Genomic DNA, 22,281 nt, shown 5'->3' with positions numbered 1-22,281 from the left:
ACCTATGACCAAGAGTCGACTTCTCACCCCCAGTGACAGCTGGGGTGACATTCAGTTTGACTCTATTTTCCTCTACCTAGAAAAACGTGTAAAAGGACACCAAGGAGCTTTGTGGACAAAGCTTTGAAAACAACTCCTCCCGTACAGGTTTGAATGTGTCAGTGGAAAATATTTTTTTGGAGGTGAAATTGGCCTCCTGTCTGTTGGTTGCCTTGAAAGCTCTGATAAATGTGAGAACTTACTCACATGGAATACAGATACGTTTTATCTGAGAAAGGGTTTCTTAACAAGTCCTGTATAAATTCACCTTTGCTAGGCTGAGCTGAACATCACATCAACCATGAAGCTGATTTTGATCTTCAGTGCCCTCTTCGGGGCTTCCTTGTGCCTGGAAACTTTTGTTGGGTGAGTTACGCTTCTGTGGAAGACTTTTAATTTAAGGCCTTATTTTCCAGCTGTTGCTTTTCATGATCTTAACTTTACAAAATCTCCTTGGGGCACGTGCTTTGCTTTTTATGACTGACTTGTCTTGTGCTTTGGTACTCCGGTATTTGAAGGAACCCCTGTCTTTAGTTTCATTTGAGTTTTCCAAGGAGAAGGCTCTAGCTTCAGGGTTGAGTTCGTAAATTTATGTTCACCCAAGGCTTTGGCTTTGACTGTACCTAGGGAGCAGTCTCGAGCCCCGATCTGGAGCTGACCCTCACTGCAAAACTCAAGTGTTCAGCTTGACAGATCTGGTCCAGCACAAAGCAGAGCAACAAACCAGAACCTGGCATCAGATCAAAAAGGTCGCTATTATCTCTTTGGTTTTGAAGTGTCTTATTTATCTTTAAATACTTAATACTCTTCAGAGCCTTTCTAAGCAATTCAAATCCTTATTTCCAATCGTTATCTGCATGTTGCGTTGCAAAATTCTCTCTTTCTGGTGTATTTCCTCAGAGTCTTACTGACCGTGTAAGAACCTTAATAGAAGATGATAAAAAACATGATAGATACTTCCTGAGATGTAGTAAGCGAGCACTAGATTCCAGTGAGTAAACATGTACATGAAAATGTAAAGTATTAAGAATAAGAAATAATATCCGTAATTTACTAAAACTCCAGGATTTGTAAAGCCGGGAGAAGCTATTTTGATCATTTAATCTGGGCTCTGGCATGACGTAGGCCGGATTCTCGTTAATTCATTCCTCGGTCACATCCAGTAGCTGTGGTTAATGAGAAGAATCCAATCCAGAAATAAAGCTTATGGTGGTGGAGAATGTGGTAAAGTGCCTTCAGTGTTGATTTAACTTGGTCTGTCAAAAGAATCTTACACCTTAATTGGCCAGAGTGAGAAACCTGGTGTTAATGAGTGTCCCTTCTCAGCAGCTGAGGCCACACCAGTAAATAAACACACACACAGCTGAGCTCATATGCCAAGTCCCTTGTTTATCCTGTCTTAAGACATGTTTTCCAATTCTGCAGTTACGCATGTCGATTTGCCCTGAGTCATCTCCATTTTTCAGTGCTGTTTGCAGCGGGTGCCAGCAGAGCAGCTGGGCCAGGTCAGGGTATGGAACTCTGTGGACTTTTATTCTGTCTCCCAACAGTAGCCAAAGGCAGATGCCTAGGGAGAGCATGAAAACAAACACACCAAATGCTTTAACCACCAAATGCCATTTGCGAACGCAGCATTAATGCGCGGCTCACTTGCAGTAATCCCCAAGCTATACAGCTAAGGAGCCCATCCGTGTTTTTTGGCTATGGCATTGATCCCGGGCCACACTCCCAGTTGTTAACTCATTACGGGTTACAGATTTCCTTCAGAATCCCCCTTGGTTCTCCAGAACAGGATCAGGCTGCCCAGGGAAGTGGTTGAATCACCATCCTTGGAGGTATTTAAAAGACGCGTAGACATGGTGCTGAGGGACATGGTTTAGTGGTGGCCTGGGGAGGTTAACAGTTGGACTTGATGATCTTAAAGGTCCCTAACAACCTAGCCAATTCGATGATTCTATGATCTTCTGTCCCCCGACTGTAACATACACTTGTTTGTAGATCTTTTTGTCATTTCCTAAAAGCCTTTGGTGAAAGGGACCTCCAGAAGTCTTTAGTCCACCCTGCTGCTCAGAGCAGGGCATGGAGCTGTTTCCCCTTGTAATCATGATCTACCCCTACTGAGAAGAGTTCGTCATTTTTTTGTAACTTCAAGTAGTTGTAGGCTGCAATTAGATCAGCCTGGACAAGCCCGGGTTCATCAGCCTCTCCTCGTGGTGCTGTTTGCTTGTACCTATTTTACCAAGCTGCCTGGAACATTGTGTACTTGAACAGGATAGATGTTTTTGGAGATCTAAAAACCACGTAGAGACTGTACGCTGAGATCACGTGTGTTGTACAATGTAGTCCGAGTCAATCGCTGAGGTTACCTCTATAACTCGTGGAGTGAGGTACTTCCAGATGGTGATTCCTTCCACCTGGAATGGTGTAAGCCACCCTCTGATGGTATCAGCTTCTGACTACACGGGGAGGATTGTCAACTGGCTTTGACTAAATTGAAGAAAGGTGAAATGAATTCCGTACTTAGTGTCCTGTTTGCTTTGTTGTATAGTGCCCCCCAAACATTTGATCATTTGCAAACTCAACCAGATTTATTTTTTTCAAGTTGTTGACAAAAAAATAACTAGTAGATGCAAGACTGATCCTTGTAAGCAATTAAAAACTCATCCATTTGATGTCTTGTTTATGATGAAATCTCAAAAACTGCCATTTAACTAGTTACTAATCTAGTTCACGTGTAGCAGGCTGGCCCTGCAGGCTGTTGTTTGAACTCTTGGGTGACGCTACGTCAACTGCGTTAAAGAAGTCTGCAATGGCTGGTAGAATGCAAGTAGCTAACCACCAGATTAATTATCTTAATAACAAGCTAGTTCCAGACCCTTTTTTGAGACTGTTTCTGAAAACTTACTGATTTATTTCAGGCACCAGGTTCTCCGAATCAAGACAAGAAATGAGGAGGAGGTTAAGCAGTTACAGCTTTTGGAATCACTGGAACACCTTGAGGTATGTTATTACCACAGAGGCATTTTTTAACATTTCAGACTGGGGTAGGACTCAGCAGGGCAGGACTTTGCATCGTGTGTGGAAGGTTCTTACCATACTGCGGCAGCTGCCATAAATAAATTTACTGTCTCAACATTTGGTGTTTCATCTGCAAGTTGTAGTACCAGCTTGGTGTTCAGGAGTGACTGCATTTATATTTTCTTCCTGCTGGGTTTACAGTCATATTTGAATTGATCTGCTCTTAATCTTAGTATCAAAAAGCTTGTTTTTAAAGTAGAGGTACTAATGTTTTTGTACTTATCTCCCAGCGTTGTGGGAGGAATTTATTAGTTTGAGTCTACACTGTATTGAAACAGGAAAACACACTATAAAATTCTAGGTTATTACTGTTCTTATTGCCATTGGGGAGAGTTTTTATTATCACTTTCTTTAAAAATACTGATTTGAGTATTATAGAAACTAGAATTTAGGAAGGCTCTACCAAAGGAGAAATAAAAACAATGGGTTTCATATTAGCTAATACTGTGATACGGAGATTTCTTTGAACCTATTTCTGGTAAAAGGGAAAATAGTAAAACCATTGCAGAAGACTAAAATTTCCTCTTGCTTATATGACTGAAGCTCTGAAGTCAGTGAAAATGCTGACTTTAGCCTCCCGTGGATCTTTTTATTTGTGAGTTCGTCACATTAACTGGTACAAGGTTGTGGTGAGGCCAAGCTAAAGAATGGAGTGTGGTGTAATCACAATGGGGCACGATGCGGCAGGAGTTGCTCAATTTGGGAGAAATCAGCATTTCTAAAGCTTTAGAAGACTTGTTTGCAGAATGCTTTTGCCAAACCAAATCCATTTTCCTCTCTTTTCAGCTCGATTTCTGGATAAATCCCTCCACCGCCGCCCTTCCTGTGGATGTGCGAATCCCTGCTAACAATGTCCAAGCAGTCAAAGCCTTCCTGGAATCCCATGGGATTGAGTACTCCATCCTGATCGAAGACCTGCAGGTAGGCAATGCCATTGGTGGGTGATTAGCTTTTAAATCCTGTGGGAAAAAAAAATAGTGATTCACAATCTGGCCTCGTTCATTAATTCATGGACTCTTCTATCCTCTGCTTTCCCTGAGGTCCTCCCCTTATTTTTGTAGCCTGTGGATTAATTTTTTTAAAGATGGCATGTGGATCGCTGCTGCGCTGAGAAGCTCTGACCGCTCTGCAGATGCTGGCTGAAACCGTGGAGAATAGTGACATCAATAAACTCATAGACTCCATGGGGCTCTTCTTCTAACCCCTGAGGAATTTTGTGTGGTCCTTTGGCCTCAGATGTTTGGGAATCCCCGCACTGAAGTTACTTATAATTCAGTAAACTGTGTTAAGAGCAGCTCTGGATCATAATCTGAAAGAAACGTACCCCACCATGTGAGAAAAAACTCACCCCCTTGGGCACTAAGCTAACATTTCTCCATGAGCAGTAATCCCAAAATGGCACCTAAAATAGCATTAACTCAACACAAACGCTGGCTTTCCCCCCCGCCCCCCCCGCAAGCTTTCCAATGCTATTCTTGTTCATCTTAACAAGAATTTAAAAATTAAAGCAATTAAAGAATTTAAAGATTAAAGCAAGAACACTGATGTTCTTGCCTGCTTCGCCACAGGTACGTTCAGCAGAAACACGTGTTTCTGCTGTGGGCAGCTTGGGGCTGGAGCCGGTGTGCGATGCCATCAGGTCATTATTTGAGATAAACGTTTGGTCAGAAATTTGCGAATTAAGCAGGTGTTTTTCTTAACATTTGAATGGCTTCTTTTAGGTTGTTCTAGATAAAGAAAAGGAAGATATGGCCTACGGTCAACAAAGGGAGCGCAGCAGCAACAGCTTCAACTACGGAGTTTACCACACTCTAGATTCCGTGAGTACCTCAGCTTTGGGGGAAGAAGATTCTTTTTTCTGGCCTTTTTTCACGCTGTCTTCAATCGAGCATCCTATATTAGGATCTAAAATGTCTTTCCAGCTTCTTTTGGCATGTGGTTTTGTTTTTAACTGGATTAATTTTGTGGACAGCACCACGAGCCAGTGCTTTCCCTGTTGGAGTGTTGGAACAGACAAGTGTTGATCATACTCTTTCATAAACTCTTCTGTAGAGTTCTGGCAAAACCTTCCTCCTGAGCCTCAAAAGAGATTGAGAAATAAATGAATCTCGAAATAGGGAAATATAGGAAGGCGATAGCCATCAAGCAGAGCAGAAGGTCAGGTACTTTTTACTACCAGAAGCTCTTAAAGAGGGTTTTGAACTTATTCCTGAAATAAGTACATCTCGATGATATAGCAGTGCTTTCTTCTACTTTGTGACGGGAAGAAGAGCACTGACCACACTGACGTGAGATGGGGCTTTGGAGAGGTCGTAGTAATGAAGGCAAAAGGAGAGAAAAGTAGATTTCGTTGCGTCCTACAGTTGTTCTGGGCAGTACCATACATAAATGTAATGTAAATGTCATCATGTCTCTTCACTTCAGATTTATGCGGAACTGGATCATCTTGCATCTGAGTACAGCAACATTGTCAGCAAGCTCCAGATCGGGCAATCCTATGAAAAGCGGCCTTTGTATGTGCTGAAGGTATGACATGTATCACAGAATGTGTGCATACGTATGTGTGTGCATCTGCTAATATACATGTGTATTATGGATACAGCACAATTCAGTCCGAAGCATCCCAGTCTATACAGGATGTTTTTGACTAAAAGGTGTCAAAAAAAGGTGAGAGTTTTAAAACTTTCTGTTTTGTTTGACAGTTCAGCACGGGAGGAAGGAACCGTCCTGCAATCTGGCTGGATGCCGGGATCCATTCCCGAGAGTGGGTTACTCAAGCGAGTGCGATATGGATAGCTAAAAAGGTCACTTCAGCAGTGATGGATTTTTCTTTTATCTTGGGAATGCCTTTGACTATTTAAAAGCGTATCACACCTGCATGTGTTTAGCCAGCTCTGCTCACTCTCCTTCACCCCCCTTAAAACACAGCCGACTCCAGAGAGGATATGGCAGCTGCTTAGACAAAGAATTGAAAAATGCTGTGTATTGTTAGAGCAGCTGGGGGAAGTTTAGGTAGACAAAATGTAGGAGCTCAGGTGAAATTTTTGAGGACTGCATGGCTGGTAGTTAAACCAATAACCAAGGACTTTTTGAAGATGAGTTTGCTGCTTCGGTCGGCAGACACTGAGGAACACCGTATTGTTGGTTACCTTCCATAAAAAGGGCAAAAGCTTCCAGCTCGATATAAATGAGCATTTAAGTTGCGCTGAAAATGACTGAGCCACCAGAGAAGTGCAGCACAGTTGTGTATTCCCAACCTGGGTAATCCATCTCAATCTTGGAGCCAGCCTCGGCCCATTCTCAGGGACAGAGAGGAGAAAATTTTTTTGCCCTCTTCCATTAACTTCCTGTCCTCAGAGTAAAATAGTAAACGAGATTCATTGCTCTCTCCAAGCTCCAAGTCTAACGAGGAACAGTTATGGCCAGCGGATAATTAACGTTTCTTGTTTGCCCGCCCCAAAAGCCAGATTTGCCTCTGTACATAGCTGTTAGAGCGTAAGCATGCAGGAAAGAAATACGCCGATAATCACGGTGTGTCATATTGTCTCTGCGTAGATTGCCTCCGACTATGGGAACGATCCATCCGTCACCTCTCTGCTGAACAAAATGGACATTTTCCTGCTGACAGTCTCAAACCCCGATGGATACGTATTCACTCACACCACAGTGAGTAAGCAAGCTGGGTGTCTAAGCTGATTTAGAAAGCCGTCACGCTCTTCCGAGCGAACAATAAATGCGAGGGAAGTAGACTCTGAAAGTCCATTTCTTAATGCTGTAAGAAGGAGTTACAAAAGATTTGGGCAGCCAAAGATACTAATTACTTGTCTAACCCATCTTAGCCCTCTGTAAATTCACCAGCCCTTCGATTTTTGTCCGTTGGCCCATCTTGGCGGTCAGCCCATCAGGAACAATCTTAGGCTCGTGCCTAGGATCGCTTCCTGGTGAATGGCAACTATTTCTGGGTAGCGGTTTTAGTTTGAGGACGGAGATTTGCTCCGTTTTGAAGCCGTAGTGTTTCTTTGTTTTTAGAACCGCATGTGGCGGAAGACCCGCTCCAAGAATCCAGGCAGTGTGTGTGTTGGAGTTGATCCAAACAGGAACTGGGATGCAGGTTTTGGAGGTAGGAATAAAGTTTCTGGATTCTGGATGTCACTAAGGAGAAAGTTCCCATAGCTCCCATAGGAGCAGCAATTGCCTTATTATAAGGGATCCGGACAGAAAATGGTCAAATAGGATGGCAGCTGTCTTTTATAAAGATAATTTTGCATTGATTAATTGCCAGTGAGCACAAGATGAAGGCAGTAATGTGTATCATCTGGAAGTACGTCCCTTGAGTATTCATGCTCTGTCGCTCTGGTTTGAGCATTTATCAGGATTTAAGGCCTTGCCCTTGGCTGAAGACCTGTTCTTGGGAAAGCCCGGCTTTGTGTGGGTCTGCTTTGACCTTTCATGAATGTCAGCTCTTACAGGTCTGCCTTTGTTCCCTCCTTGCACCGATAGGTCCTGGAGCCAGTAGTAATCCCTGTTCTGACTCCTACCGTGGGCCCAGTGCCAACTCAGAGGTGGAAGTTAGATCTGTTGTCAACTTTATTAAGAATCACGGAAACATCCGGGCCTTCCTCACCCTCCACAGTTACTCTCAGCTCCTGATGTACCCCTATGGCTACAAATGCACTCAACCGGCAGACTACGCCGAGCTGGTGAGACATAATGACTTGGCTTTGGCTTCCTCTCTTCTGTCCAGCTGGCTTTCTGTCCTCAAGCATTGCTGTGAGATATCAGGATAAAAACAAGAGGCTGAACTCCGCCGTCCATAACAGTAACCATCTGTGAGAGCGAACAAAAACCCGGTGCAACGCAATGTCTTTAAAAGAGAAGTCTTGGTCATATGCAAACACGTGCCATCCCCACCCATTCTCAGCCCTCTCTGCTCATCCACGTCTCCTCCTCTCTGCTTTAACGACAGCATCACAGCTGTAACAATATCTTTGAGGCGATATGGCTCTCGCAATCATAAGTCAAATGAAAAGACCCCTGGAGGCCTCCAGTCTAAGCCCCTGCTGAAAGCAGGCAGGCTTTGGAGTCAGAGCCAATTTCAAGGTTGGGTTGCGTCGCTCAGGGCCTTGCCCAGCTGAGTTTTGCTTAATGGTTTTGATTTGTTTTGATATTTCTAAAGACGAATTCCACAGCTTCTTCAAGCCCGTCCCAAAGTTTCCCCACTGTCATGGGAATTTTCTTGTTTCCCTAATACCTAAATGCAATTTTCCCTTGTGGCGATTTGTTTGTTGCCAGTCGTCCTTTTGCCCTACTCCAAGAAGAACCTGGCTCTGTGTTCTCTACAACCACCCGTTACGTGGTTGAAGTGATGTTATGGTTTGAGAAAACCCATAACAATTTATTGTCGTTTAGGATAATTGTAATTATTCTATCACCCGATGACCCCTCCCCACCCGGAAAGGGGAATCGGGGAAAGCAAGGAAACACAAGGGTTGAAATATAAATGGGTTTAATAGGATAAGACTAAATAATTAACAATAATACTAAGAACCAGTATTAATCCCGATACTAATGTAAGATATACAAGAATTATGCTCCGCCAATTCTATCAGTAGGAAGCTGTGCGCTCCCAGCAGTGGACAGTAAATGTCCGACACTGCGAGCACAATGGCTTCGGGAGGAAGGGAAGGGCTCGGGCGTCCAGCACCGGGGCAAGGAGTTTCTCTGGACTGCCGCCATCAAGGGAGAGAGAAACTACGCAGCAAACTTTCTAATTGATACAGAATGTGACGTTCATGGTATGAAATAACCCTGTTGGCCAGCCTGGGTCAAATGCCCGGGCCTCGCTCCTTCTCATCCCTGCACCTGGCGAGGCTTGAAAACACTGAGGCCTTGAATCCCACAGAGCCGAGCTGGCTATAAAGTAAATATTTTCACAAATTCAGACACTAGAGTCTTCCAAAAGTGGAGTTTTACCCAGCATTAGAAGAGAAATTACTCCTGTGTCGCTCAACTCAGGACAAGCGAGCGCAAAGCTGATCACTCAGTACTGGGAGATCTCCCACTGCCTTGGGATTTTCCAGTATCTCTGGAACCTTTTCGTGACAGGTCGGTTGGTGAGATGAAACACTGGATGATCAGGTGTAGAACCTGCTGTCCATTTAATTCACCCACAATATCGCCTCCCCCAAAAATACTGTGGAAGCTGTGGGCGCTGTCACTAGTATGGGTGATTAAGAAACGGATTGATTTGGCGCTAGTTTATTGGGGGCGGATGTGAAAGATTGGAGATCGTGCGAAAGGTTGTGGAGATTTCCCTGAGCATGGTTCAGCTTGGCGAAACCTTCACGTTTGATCTCATTAAGTGTGGCTGCTTTCTGACTCGTCCTTCCTCTCCTCCTCTCCAGGATGCCTTGGGAAGAGCTGCCGCCAGTTCCATCCGGTCCCTGTACGGCACCACCTTTACAGTGGGGAGCATTTGCACTACAATCTGTGAGTGTTTTGCTAGTTTGAGCTTTTACGGGCTGTCCCAGGGCGACCGCCTCTGCCCCCCCGCCAAGGTTTCTCCCTCTTGGCAGCAGTGATGCTTCTGGAGAGCGACACCGCCAGTCAAACATCAGGCCTGAGCACAAATACATACTAATACTCACAAATACACAAAGTAGGGCAGCAGAACTCAAATGAACCCTCTGCTCACCCCTCTCTTCGCTCTTTCTCTTTCAGACCAAGCCAGCGGAGGCAGCATTGACTGGAGCTACGATTACGGCATCAAATACTCTTTCGCCTTTGAGCTGCGAGACACGGGTCGCTACGGTTTCGTCCTGCCAGCCAGCCAAATTATCCCCACTGCAGAGGAGACCTGGCTGGGTCTGAAAAAAATCATGGAGCACGTGCGAGACAACCCGTACTAAAAGCTGGGGTGGGAACGGGCTGTCTGCGGCAGCGAGCTCGTAAACCCTCTTCCCTCGTGCGCTTGCGACAGCTGTGATGATGTGGCACCTGGCTGAATAAAACCCCTGTGTGCATTCCTCCTACAGCAACGCGTGTCTGTCTGCCTGTAAAAAGCTTTTAACGCTTGTCTTGTTCACTGCAACTCTGTGCGCGTGGTAGAACCCCTTAGAAGATTTTAGGACACGGTTGTGGTCCGCCTCAGTGAGACACGGTAGGAACAGCGATAAGAGGGTGGAAGGTGTGCTGGGAAAGGAGGTGATGCTCGTCCCCGAGCTGCAAACTGTCCTGCCTGGTGCCCTCTGCAGCTCCATCTCTATTAGTAAATGCGAAATGTGTTTGCTCGCAGCGACCCGAGCCCTTAGCGGTGCGTTGGGACCTCTGCAAACCTCCCTGCCCTCGCAGCAGCCCCCTCCTCACAACCAGCCCTGTCCCCAGGGCAGAAACTGCCTCCCGGCGGCGGGGTGAGGGCGCGGGTTTTCTAACGTATTTCTGAAATTTGTGGATTGAAAGTGGTGTGAGCTCTTCAGAGCTGCTGAAACACTTGAATGACAAACTAGATCACCGAGAAAGTTAGTCGCTCCATTCCTGGAGCGCAACTACAGCTGGGGGGGATTACCTGAGCCTGCCCTATCGTCCGCTCCAGTAGCGTCCAGTGGCTGTTTAGAGGGAATAGGGAAGAATTCGGTTTTTTGTGCAAAACGACTCCGTGGTGCCGCTCTTGTAAACCTGGGGGCTGCAGCAGCTCTCGCTTCTCGGGACAGAATGGGCTTGTGCGGAGGGCCTGATGTCAAGCAGCGTAATCCAGGCTGCGAGACTAATTAAAGGAATTTAATGTCCTTTATCGAGCCTCAGGACACGGCCGGGCTGGTGGGAGGGAGGGGGGTCTCCTGGCCTCATGTCCCCATATATTTGTCCTGCCCCTTTTCTCCCTCCCAGATTTGCCCAGCGGGGCGCAGTTGGAGGGTGGAGGTGGGAGGACGCCTGCTCTCACCCAGCACGGCCAGTCCGACGGTCCCTCAAGAGCCCCACTCTCTCGTTCTGTTGTTCACCCACCTAATTTCTTGGGGATTAAGAGCAAACAGCTCAGGGCCGTGAAGGATCGGAGATCAGCAATCCTTGCTGCTGCCGCAGAGATTATCGAGTCTAACAGGTTTATCTCCGTGCCCTGTGATCCCGGGGGTTGGCAGGAGAGCGAACACACCTGACGGAGCGGGTGAAATGCCAGTTCAGACTCAAAGGGCACGCGGCTCTCGGCAGGGAGAAGGAGGCGAAGGTGCAGCTGAGGCATCGGGAAGCACCACGTGGGTTTGGTTTTGGGTTAATAGCAGCTGTTTTGGAAAGCAAACATGAGCACGGGGCAGCCGGTGCTCCCTGCACGTATCTCTGTCCCCTCTGCTCGTGGCCATGGCTGGTGGCCACCTGCTTCCCAAACTGACCCACCCTTCCAGAATCCTGTGCTTCATCCAGCCATAAAAACGCCGCTGGTAAAACGCCGCTGGTAAAACCCCGCTGAGGGGGATGGCCCAGGGTACACGGTTGGTTCTTGGACACAGACGATCTGCCACCGGCGTGGGGACCTCGTGGCACGCGGTGGGCAGGAGCTGCAGAGCCTGAGGAGCCTCAGCCAGGGTTGTAGACCTGTGGCCTCGCCCTGCCTTTGAAGCTCATTCCAACCGTCCAGGTCTTGAGGCCACCAGGCCCCTCTTCTTGCAAGTGCATGGCTTGATGGCAGCTGCATCCAGTTTTTGGACCCTTGACACCAAAGAGACCTGGGGCAAGACCAATGGAGGCCACCAAGAGGAACAGCAGGATGTGTCCCATCATGGGATGATGAGGGAGAAGGGCTGGTTTGGCCTGGAGATGAGACAGCTTTGGGGTGGGGTGACCTAATGGGGACCCTCCCATCCCTACGAAGAGGTTATTGAGAAACTGGAGCCAAGCTCTTCACCACAAAGCGTGATGGGAGAGACAATGGCGTCACCCGAAACAAGAGAGAGACAGGCTGGACACAGGAAAATGCTTTTCCACCGGGAGGACAGTCCAGCAGTGGGACACATCGCCCAGAGGGGCTGCCCAGGGACTCCAAGACACAACATGGGGGGACCTGGTCTGGCCCCAGAGCTGACCTTGCTTCGTCCAGGAGGTCCGATACAGACCTTCTGTGACCCACCCCAACTACCCCGTGATCCTGCCTCAATGAGGACCTGCCCCCTGGCCCCACCAGCCAGGACCAGCTCACCGATGTCACCGGTTCCACATTATGAAGCTGTAATGGAGCCCCAGCCTCGACACCTTCCCTGCCACACACCCTGCCGTGGGCACAACCAGAAAGATTACCTGGTTTTAGTGGGAAAAACCACGGATAGAAGATGTCTGCTAAAATACTGAGGGAGGTGGTGTCTGCCAGCCTGGGAACCCGGCCCGGCAACCCGGAGCATCCTTGACGAGAGCAGGTGGGAGCTCAGGGGCATCGTAGATAAGGGCACAACAAAGACACTGCTATAACCTGGGGAACAAAGACGCTGCTATAACCCATGGAACAAAGGAACCACTATAACCAACTGACCTCCTAAGACAGCAGAAATCAGCAACGGCTGCTCCCGGAGCTGCTGTCCTGCACCTACTCATGCATCTACACTAAAGACATAAAACTAACTCACTTTCTACCCAAAACCGAGCCCCTGTTTCTCTCTCTCTGAGCATAACCCCCAGGTGAAGGTCCCTGTGCGACCCCTGGGATCCTCGCCGGGGACGCCTGGCTCCGGTCTCCGTGACGCCCATCGTCTTTGAAGTGAGACTTCATCCATCGACAACTGGCCCCACTCCCGGGAGCGGTTTGGGGAACGGCACCGGTAATGATTTGAAAGATATAGTTTGAATTTTAGATACGATAGATAGGTGTGCATGTAAGTAATTAGTCATAAAAATATATACGTATATATACTTGCTTCTCTGCTGGTAATTTTGCAGCAATTTGTAATATACACTTGCTAATCATAATTAACTTACTAAGAGTAACCCGTAATAAAGAAATTAATGGAAACAAAGCGCCGTGTCCTTGTGTATTACAGGGTCCTACGACCCCACCGTCACCACCGTCCCCCGCCCGTGGGTTGGGTGATGACAGTGACCGTGACACCTACTCACGTCGAGCTGGGTGCGTGGGTGCGCATCCTCCTCAGCGCCGAGGAAGACGTTATCAGATCCTCCCTAATTTGGCTGCTCTTTCCTTGACTTCGCCAAATAAAGCAAACATTTGGGCTGGCGGGAGCCGTTCCCGGCTAATCTGTTTGTCGCTGCCGGCTCCGCAGGAACAGCAGATGTGGCCTTGGTGAGAAGGTCCACGAGTGCCCCCGGAGCACTATAGCGGGGGGCTGTATATACCCTTGGAGGAGGGGGGAGCACCCTGAGGCTCCTCTGCATCCACTCACCATGAAGATCCTCCTGGTTTTCGCCGCTCTCGTGGCAGCCGCCGGCAGCGAGCGGCTTTTCGTGGGGTGAGTCCTGCCGAAAGCAGGGGGTGGTGGGGCACCCTGGGTGGGGACGGGGACGGGGGTGAGAGGTGTCCGGCCCCGTCTGCCCTCCTTTGGGGGTCAGTGAGAAGGGCCACATCCCAAAGGAGGGAAATCTGGCAGCTTTTGCCACATGGACGCCAGGAGAGATGGGGTTTCACCCCAGCTTTGGAGGGAGGTTTTGAGCACCTTCCTGGCTACTGCGGAGGGTAGAAATTAGGGGATGCCGAATCCTGGGAGCATCACCCTGAGCTTTGCCAAGGGAAGGACTGAACTGGGAGGGAGAAACCTTGCTGCTGGGGAAAGGAGAGCGGTTCCTTCTCTGCTGGGGGCTGGAGCCATCCCCAGGGGAACCCAGCTGGGCTGGAGCAGAGGCTCTGTTAGAAAATGTCTATATGTTTGATATTTACTAACATTTTGGGAGCTCTCATGATCAAAGGAAGGACGGAGACCACCATGGGCTCTCTGGCACTTGCTCTTTTTCCCATCACGGCTGTTCTGAACCTGCATTTTTCACTCTCGACACCAAACCTCCAACAACTGATGCACTTTCCAACCCACCGAGCCGGTGTAGACCTTTCGCAGCCTCCACCCTGATGGCTCCACGTCAGCGCTGGAGGCTCAGCTCCTTCCTCCCCACGTCCCCTGATGCCTGCCGTGTGCTCTGATGGCTGTGCCTCCCTGCAGGGACCAGGTCCTGCGCATCACGGCCAGGGACGAGGAGCAGATCGCCCTGCTCAGGGTGCTGGGCGAGCGGGCAGAGCTGCAGGTGAGCTGCGACGGGGCCCCGAGCGTCCCCCGGCGTAAAACAGAGACGCTGGTGACATCTAGGGCTCCCTCCTCCTTTCGACCTCACATCCAATTTTCCTTCCCATTTTGCAAAAGTGTCACTTATAACGATGTAAATATAATATTTAGCTTGGGGCACCGTGAGCCCTCCTGTTTCAGGTGAAGCGGGAACACCCCGTCCACTGCAGCATCGCTGTTCCCAGGCTGAGTATTCAGCCCTAAAATGTCATTGCATTTATTCCCTTTTTGGCTTGAATTCCGATGTGACTCTGCTCCCGCTGTGTTTTCCCCTGGTTGCTTCGGTGGGGGGTGAATCCCAGCGAACAACTTAAGCTGTGGGAGCAGCAGGAGAGAGGTGGGTGGTGGGGAACTGCATCTGCACCGCCAAGCTGATGTAAGGAGATACGTCCATCGAATCAAAGAGCAAAACCAGCACACGGCGACCCCGGTGTCTCACCGTGTCTGCTCAAATCACTAATACTCATCATTCAAAGGGACCTTTGCAGCCAACAGGCAACGTGGGCTGAAAGATGTTTCTGTAGAAGGTCCGTTGAGTGAGGCAAAGGGACCTTGACCCATCTTGGTACCCATGCGTGTCCCAAAACTTGTCCTAAAACCTTTTTAAATCCTTCAATGGAAACTCTTATGAGACCCTTTTTGGTGCCGGGGAGCTCAGCAGATGAGCACCAGCATGGGATGGAGCTGAGCTCTCTGCTCTCCTCTACACCAGGTTGACTTTTGGCGTGACCCCACCAGCCCTGACCACCCGGCCGACCTCCGGGTGCCCTTCCCCAGCCTCCAAGCGGTCAAGATCTTCTTGGAGTCCCATAGCATTTCCTACAGCATCATGATCGAGGACGTGCAGGTAAGGGCTGCGGCGGGGAGCAGCATGAGCTCCCAAGGCTCGGTCCCAACAGAAGCCCCAAAAAGTTGGAAACCATGAGATAGAAGAAAAAAACCCAATCCCTTGTTCCTTCCAGCCTGTGGGTGTTTGGGTTTTTTTCTCCTCCTAAACAGGAATTATTGGATGAGGAAAAGAAAAACATGACGAAGTCCAGGAGGACAGAGAGAAGCACCAGCACCTTCGATTTTGCCTCCTACCACACGATAGAGGAGGTACTTTGGCTCTGCAGAGCATTTGCTTTGTCTTGCTGGGGTTGACCCTCAGCCCATGCCATGGTTGTATCCGTGTGGTGATGTTTGTGATGGCAGCGAGACCCTCCCCAGGACACATCTCTCCTCCTTGGGTGGAGGTTTTAGCTGAGCTGGGAGACCAGGCATCCCTCTACATGCAGCGTGGCCTCTCCTGGCATCTCCCCACCTTGCTAGAAGACACCTTCAACTTCATTTTGGGGGTCAAACCCTGTGCTTGGAGACCAGTGGGTGGCTGATGAAGGCTGTGATGGTGTTGGGGCATCTCGGAGCTTTTTTCCCCTCGCTGTTCATTCTGCTTTTGCAAAAACCTTCGCTGTGTGCACATCCCTGCTTGCACAGGGGTCCAAGCACCTGGTCTTCTGCAGGGAAGCACCAGATCTTCTCCAGGGAAGCTCTGCATGATGCATCTGGTGCTGGATACCCTAAAAACCCAAAGGAAAGCCAGAGCGAGCCTCGTCACCCAGCAACTCCTCCTTTCAGATCTACGACTGGATGGACGTGTTGGTGGATGATCATCCCAACCTCATTAGCAAGATCGAGATCGGGCAGAGCTACGAGAACAGATCCCTGTATGTGCTGAAGGTGAGTACGGGGGGGGCAACCTCACCTTGCCCAGCCCTGGGAGGGTGCGGGGCTGAACCCCCCCCTCTCTCTGCAGTTCAGCACCGGGGGATCGAATCGGCCGGCCATCTGGCTGGACACTGGCATCCACTCACGGGAATGGATCACCCAAGCCACCGGTGTCTGGACGGCCAACAAGGTGACCGTGTGCCCTGGGACATGAGACCCCAATTCTTACCCCAGCCCTTTTTTAACACCTCCCTGCGGTGCCACTCGGTCGCATCCCTCATTCCCGAGGGCCACCGAGGCACCTCCCACTCCTCTCCCCGTGCAGATCGCTGAGGAGTATGGCCAGGACCCCTCTGTGACTGCCATCCTGGACAGCATGGACATCTTCTTTGAGATCATCGCCAACCCTGATGGCTTTGTCTTCACCCACAGCTCCGTGAGCGCAGGGACGCTGCGGGGGGGAACTTCTGGAGCTTGGCTCCGGCAGCCATGTCTGGTCATGGTTTTTGGGTGGGGAGGGATCGTCCTTCATGCATGGGATGGTGGAGGAGGTTTCCAGCCATCCCTGGAGATGCTTGGGCAGGAGGGCATCATCTGTCCCCCATGGCGGGGGGATTCACATCCCTGTGACACTCTCGCCCCCATCTGCTCCTAGAACCGCCTGTGGCGCAAGACGAGGTCCATCAACGCCGGCTCCGATTGCATCGGTGTAGACCCCAACCGAAACTGGGATGCAGGCTTTGGAGGTGAGAGCCAGGCCACCAGGTCCCCATGTTGGGCACCGCTTGTGCCTCAAGCATGAAGGTTATTGCTAGAGAGGAGAGACCTGGGGGACACAGACCCTTCCCCAGGGCAGCCCCCCCGCATGGTGCCTCCTCCGTCTTGCCCCAGGCTCCGGCTCCAGCAGCGATCCCTGCTCCGACCTCTACCGCGGCCCCTATGCCCACTCTGAGCGTGAAGTGAAAGCCGTCGTGGACTTCATCCAAGGCCATGGGAACGTGAAATCGGTCATCTCCATCCACAGCTACTCCCAGATGCTGCTTTTCCCCTATGGCTACAAGAGAGGTCCTGCAGCCCATCACCAGGAACTGGTGAGATGGCCCCAAAACGTAGACATGGGGCTGGAACCGCCAGCCTTGCTGGAAGAGTCCAGTCGGATCATTGTAGGACTCTCCCTTCTCTCGTTAGATGCAACCTGCACACTGAAGCTCATCACTTGGTTCTCAGAGGGAGGATGATTGCAAGATGTCTGTCAAAAATTGAGGGTGTTTTGGGGAAAAGCAAGACCAGAGGGGGTGGGAAATGATGCAGGGCTCTAGATCCCTCTGCCCCGGGGTTTCTGCTGCCCCAAGGTCTTGGTCACCAGGTCTCATCACTTTTCATTCACTTGCAGAATGAGTTGGCTAAAAAGGCGGTGAGCGACTTGGCTGCCATGTATGGGACGAAATACTCCTACGGCAGCATCGCGAACACCATCTGTAAGTGTCCCTTCTCCTTCCTGCGGCATCGTGTCCACCACGAACACTCAGCGTTGGGATCACATCTCCCCTCTTCTCCCCGCAGACTTGGCAGACGGCACCACCGTCGACTGGACCTATGACAATGGGGTGAAATATTCCTTCACCTTCGAGCTGAGGGACACGGGACGCTACGGCTTCCTCCTGCCCAGCACCCAGATCATCCCCACCGCTACCGAGACCTGGCCGGCACTGCTGGACATCATGGTCCACGTCCTGGAGAATCCATACTGAGCCTGGTGACTGCCACGGTGTCCCCTCATCTCAATAAATAATCCTGGAGACCGTTGACAGTTTAAGGCTGGCACCTTTATTTTTTTCACGCTAGACTTCCAAAAAATGATGAAAAAGGATTCCCAGCCCTGGAGGTGTTTAATCCCCGCTTGTGGCTTTGGCCCTACAAGTCCCCATCCTTTGGGGACAACAGCCCTGAAGGACCTGGGAGGGAATGGATGTTTTTTTGGGCAACAAACCCCAGATTTTTGGGGTTTTGCGCAGTGTTGCTCCATTGTCCCTTCCCTTGGGGCTGGGAGGGGGGACACTGGGCACCCTCAGGTCCATCGCTGGGTGCAAAGTGCTTTCAGGCATTTGCTATTTTATTTTTTTCCACCTGTGATGACCATCACCCGCTCTGACCTCTGTCCTGCGCCAAACTTTAAACCAATTTCCTCACCACCACCCCCCGAAACGGGGCCACAGTTTAGGTCCCCAGCTTGCTGGACCCCCTCCCCCCCACCCCATGCCAAAATCCACATCTCGCACTTTCTTGACCCAATTTTGCCCTTTTCCTCCCCGCGGCTCTGAGCCTCAGCCGTGGGTGGTGGGATTTTGGCAACTCCCCGCCTTTCGCCCCGCTGGCAGGTGACTCACCGACGGCCCTGGCCGGTTCCTGGGACGGGTTTGGCTGGGATCGGGAATGCGGCAGAGGGGGGACGGCGGGAGTGCGGTGCCCAACCTTGGCCGGAGCCAGCTGGAGCCTTCCCACGGCCGTGGGAAAGGGGACAGACGGGCTGGCGGCCACCGTCCTGATGGGATTTAAGAGGCCCTGGGGTGCCCTTGGGACACAGGACGGGCTCTTTCGGCTGACGATGAGGGCCCTCGTGCTGCTGGCTGCCCTGGTGGCAGTGGCCGCTGGCACCGAGACTTTTATTGGGTAGGGTGTCTGGCTGGTGGGGGGGGCGTGGGGGGGTGGCCGGGATGGGGACGGTGGCACCGGCTGGGGCAGGAGGAGCTGGTTCAGCAGCGAGGTGACACAGACAGCCCTGGGAAGAGGCTCAGTGTAAATCCCCAGGGTGGGGGATAGGTTGGAGCCATGGGGGGGCCGGAGCTTGGTCCCGCGCCCCCCAGCACCCCCTGACCCTGCAGGCACCAGGTGCTGCGCGTCACCCCTACCAACGATGAGGAGCTGCAGAAGGTGCAGGAGCTGCAGGACCTCGAGGAGCTGCAGGTACCGGGGGCAGCAGCAGGGGTGGTTTTTGGGGACACCCTCCCCAGCCCATGCCCTGCACTTCGCACCCCCCTAAGTCACGCTGTAGAGCAGGGATGGGGCTGGATGTGGGATGATGGGGATCAGCTGGTGAGAAGCTGGTACGGGGGGGGCAGCCCAAGGCCAGATCTGACCCCCCCCCATCTTGTTTTCTCCCCCTCCAGCTGGATTTCTGGCTTGCACCCCGCGGCCTGGGGCACCCGGTCGACATCCGCGTGCCCTTCCCCAGCCTGCAGCCCCTCAAAGCCCACCTGGAGGCCAACGGCATCTCCTACTCCATCATGATTGAGGACGTGCAGGTCAGCGGTGGCAGAGGGTGGGACACGGGGGCTCGGTGCGGCGGAGGATGAAGTCTCATCTTGCCCTGTGTCCCCCAGACGCTGGTGGATGATGAGCAGATGGAGATGCTTCGCGGCCGCCGTGGGCTGCCAGTCTCCACCAACACCTTCGACTATGCCACCTACCACAGCCTGGATGAAGTGAGAAAGCGCAAGATTTGGGGCATTTTGGGGAGGGAAATGACATCCTGGAATTGCTTTTACAAAGCCCTTTGCTCCATGTGCATCAAGGGCAGGGGATGAGCCAGGCATGACCCCTCCCATCCCTCTCCCCCACCTCCAGATCTACACCTTCATGGACCTGCTGGTGGCCGAAAACCCCAACCTGGTCAGCAAGCTTGAGATCGGTCGGTCGACGGAGAACCGTCCCCTCTACGTGCTCAAGGTGAGGATTTGGGGTTCATGGAGCGACGGGAGGGGGGAAGCAGGGCCAGGGGCAAAGCTGACCCCCCCCATACACACACTCTGCTCTTCCAGTTCAGCAAAGGGGGGACGAACCGCCCAGCCATCTGGATTGACACCGGCATCCACTCCCGCGAATGGGTGACGCAAGCCAGCGGCGTCTGGTTTGCCAAGAAGGTAGGGGCACCTCTGGATACGGCTTACGTCCCCAAAGGGCCACAAGGCCCTGCAGCCACTGTGGCTGACCTCACAGAGAGGACGGTGCTCCAGCAGCACCAGGGACCCTCAAACTGCCACCCTCTCTAGATTGTCCAAGATCATGAGAATAATGAAGGTGTGGCCTCCATCCTGGACAAGATGGACATCTTCCTGGAGATTGTCACCAACCCGGATGGCTTCGTCTTCACCCAAACCCAGGTAATGCCCCGTCTTTCCTCCCCCCAGGTCCTACAGCCATGCCGGATGGGGCTGGGGAGCAGGATTGGGGTGCTGAACATCAAGGCCCCCAAAATGTCAAAGCCTCCTTGTCCACATTTCCATGGGATGGGATGGGAAGGGGACTGCCGTGACGTTTAGCCCCACTAGATGTCAGCCCCCCCACTTGCTCGAGGCTGGTGGAGTTCCTGCCCTGGACACCAGCTGAGATGGCTCTGCCCTTCCAGAATCGTATGTGGCGCAAGACCAGGTCCAGGCGCTCTGGCTCCGTTTGCGTCGGTGTGGACCCCAACCGCAACTGGGACGCAGGTTTTGGAGGTCAGAGCTCTCCCCCTAACCTCACAGGGGGCGTTTTCCATCCTCCAGGTGGAGAGTCTGAGGCCATTTCTGTCTCAGAAAGACCCACGTGATATCCCCTGGGGAAGAGATGGGATTTGCTCTCCATGGCAGAGACGTGGGTTTGGGCTCCACCAGGGCTTTGGTGTCCTCTAGTGACCAGCATGGTGGTGACCACAAATGAAAGTCATCATACAAATGTTTAGGAGGAGCCACAAAGAGCATTCCTTGCTGGCCACCAAGCAGCTGAGGGGTGGGAAAAGCTCTTGGGCTTGGAAATGGAAAAGGCCCTTCACCCTTGTGACTCTCCAAGCCACCCAAAGGCCACCAAACACCCACAACACTGTGTTTTCACTTCTCCCCAGGGCCTGGGGCCAGCGGGAACGCCTGCTCCGAGACATACCATGGACCCTATGCCAACTCAGAGCCTGAGGTGAAATCCATCGTGGACTTCGTGAAGAGCCATGGGAACATCAAGGCTTTCATCTCCATCCACAGCTACTCCCAGCTCCTGCTCTACCCCTACGGCTACACCACCACCCCAGTGCCTGACCAGAAGGAACTGGTAGGGCTAATTAATGCGGAGGTTTGAAGGGGGCTGGGATGACGCGAGGCTGCTCTCCTCCTTCTCCAAGGAGGAGCAACCTCCATCTTGCACTGTGAAGGTGGCATTGGCAAGCTGGGAAGCAGCCCTGGCTCCTCTGCCAGCCCCTGGGGACTCACCCAGGCTAAGGCCGTTGAGCTTTGGCATCCTTTTTTCCTGTGGCACGAGCAAAAAAAAAAACCTCTCCTGCAGGCTGTATCCCACAGGATTTCCCCTCCTCTAGCTCATCTTTCTCTGTTTTGTGTATTCCCAGCATGAGATTTCCGAGAAGGCAGTCGCAGCTCTGTCTTCTCTGTACGGCACCAACTACAAGTACGGCAGCATCATCACCACTATCTGTAAGTAAGGGGGGGGGGGCAGAAGTGGTTCCCCCAAAATAAGCCAAAATCATCGCTCACACCTCGGCTTAGACAATAGGTGCCATGAAATATCCATACGACGCAGAGCGACTACCGTTTCGCATCCTTCCTGTTGTTTCCCCACTCAGATCAGGCGAGCGGAGGAACCATCGACTGGACGTACAACCAGGGCATTAAGTACTCCTTCACCTTCGAGCTGCGGGACACGGGGCGCTACGGGTTCCTGCTCCCCGCCAAACAGATCGTCCCGACCGCCCAGGAGACGTGGCTGGCGCTGAAGGTCATCATGCAGTACACGTTGGACCATCCCTACTAACCGGGATCGGGGGCCGAGCGATGGTTGAATTAGCTGGAGAGGGAAAAGAATGCATTAAATAAATGTAAAGGATTAGAAACGCCTTTCGTTGTTTTCCCTTTTTCACGCTGAAAAGGTTTTTTTAGAGACTGACTCAGCGCTGCTGCAGGTGCACAAGGTGGCAGCCAACGTAAACAGCACGTGCTGGCCCAGTGGGCCGAAAAGGGCATTAAAAGGGCACGGAAATAGTGGGACACAAAAAGTGCTTGTTTTCCCTCTGTCAGAGCAGGGAAAGAGGTTCGGTTTGACACTTACCGCGTAAGCGGAGACCTCGGACACCACTGCGGTGTCAGCAGGAGGGGGGCCCACCTTCCCCAGCCCTCCCGGGGAACTGGGGTGGCTCTGGGACATGAGGAAA

The 22,281-nt window shown here is 51.5% G+C and overlaps 3 protein-coding genes across 3 annotated transcripts; all 3 read left to right on the top strand.

Moving 5' to 3' along the window:
* Positions 1-340: 340 nt before the first annotated feature.
* On the top strand, positions 341-10,076 carry LOC128916151 (carboxypeptidase A2-like). The gene is made up of 11 exons (XM_054217459.1): positions 341-405; positions 2,958-3,039; positions 3,904-4,038; positions 4,839-4,937; positions 5,542-5,643; positions 5,820-5,921; positions 6,673-6,783; positions 7,147-7,237; positions 7,618-7,817; positions 9,522-9,606; positions 9,838-10,076. Exons 1-11 carry the CDS (start codon positions 341-343, stop codon positions 10,023-10,025), a joined length of 1,260 nt encoding a protein of 419 aa, XP_054073434.1. The 3' UTR covers positions 10,026-10,076.
* A 3,403-nt stretch (positions 10,077-13,479) lies between these two features.
* Positions 13,480-17,842, top strand: LOC128916901 (carboxypeptidase A1-like). The gene is made up of 11 exons (XM_054219128.1): positions 13,480-13,562; positions 14,265-14,346; positions 15,097-15,231; positions 15,384-15,482; positions 16,002-16,103; positions 16,180-16,281; positions 16,417-16,527; positions 16,747-16,837; positions 16,983-17,182; positions 17,485-17,569; positions 17,655-17,842. The coding sequence occupies exons 1-11, from the start codon at positions 13,498-13,500 to the stop codon at positions 17,840-17,842; spliced, it is 1,260 nt and encodes a 419-aa protein (XP_054075103.1). The 5' UTR covers positions 13,480-13,497.
* Positions 17,843-18,636: 794 nt separating this feature from the next.
* Positions 18,637-21,958, top strand: LOC128915647 (carboxypeptidase A1-like). Its single transcript, XM_054216319.1, has 11 exons — positions 18,637-18,761; positions 18,974-19,055; positions 19,259-19,393; positions 19,472-19,573; positions 19,716-19,817; positions 19,910-20,011; positions 20,141-20,251; positions 20,497-20,587; positions 20,971-21,170; positions 21,463-21,547; positions 21,697-21,958. Exons 1-11 carry the CDS (start codon positions 18,637-18,639, stop codon positions 21,882-21,884), a joined length of 1,323 nt encoding a protein of 440 aa, XP_054072294.1. The 3' UTR covers positions 21,885-21,958.
* Positions 21,959-22,281: the final 323 nt, after the last annotated feature.

This window comes from Rissa tridactyla, chromosome 1, assembly GCF_028500815.1.
Source record: "Rissa tridactyla isolate bRisTri1 chromosome 1, bRisTri1.patW.cur.20221130, whole genome shotgun sequence".
Lineage (NCBI taxonomy): Eukaryota > Metazoa > Chordata > Aves > Charadriiformes > Laridae > Rissa > Rissa tridactyla.
This window is presented reverse-complemented; position numbering and strand designations above follow the sequence as displayed.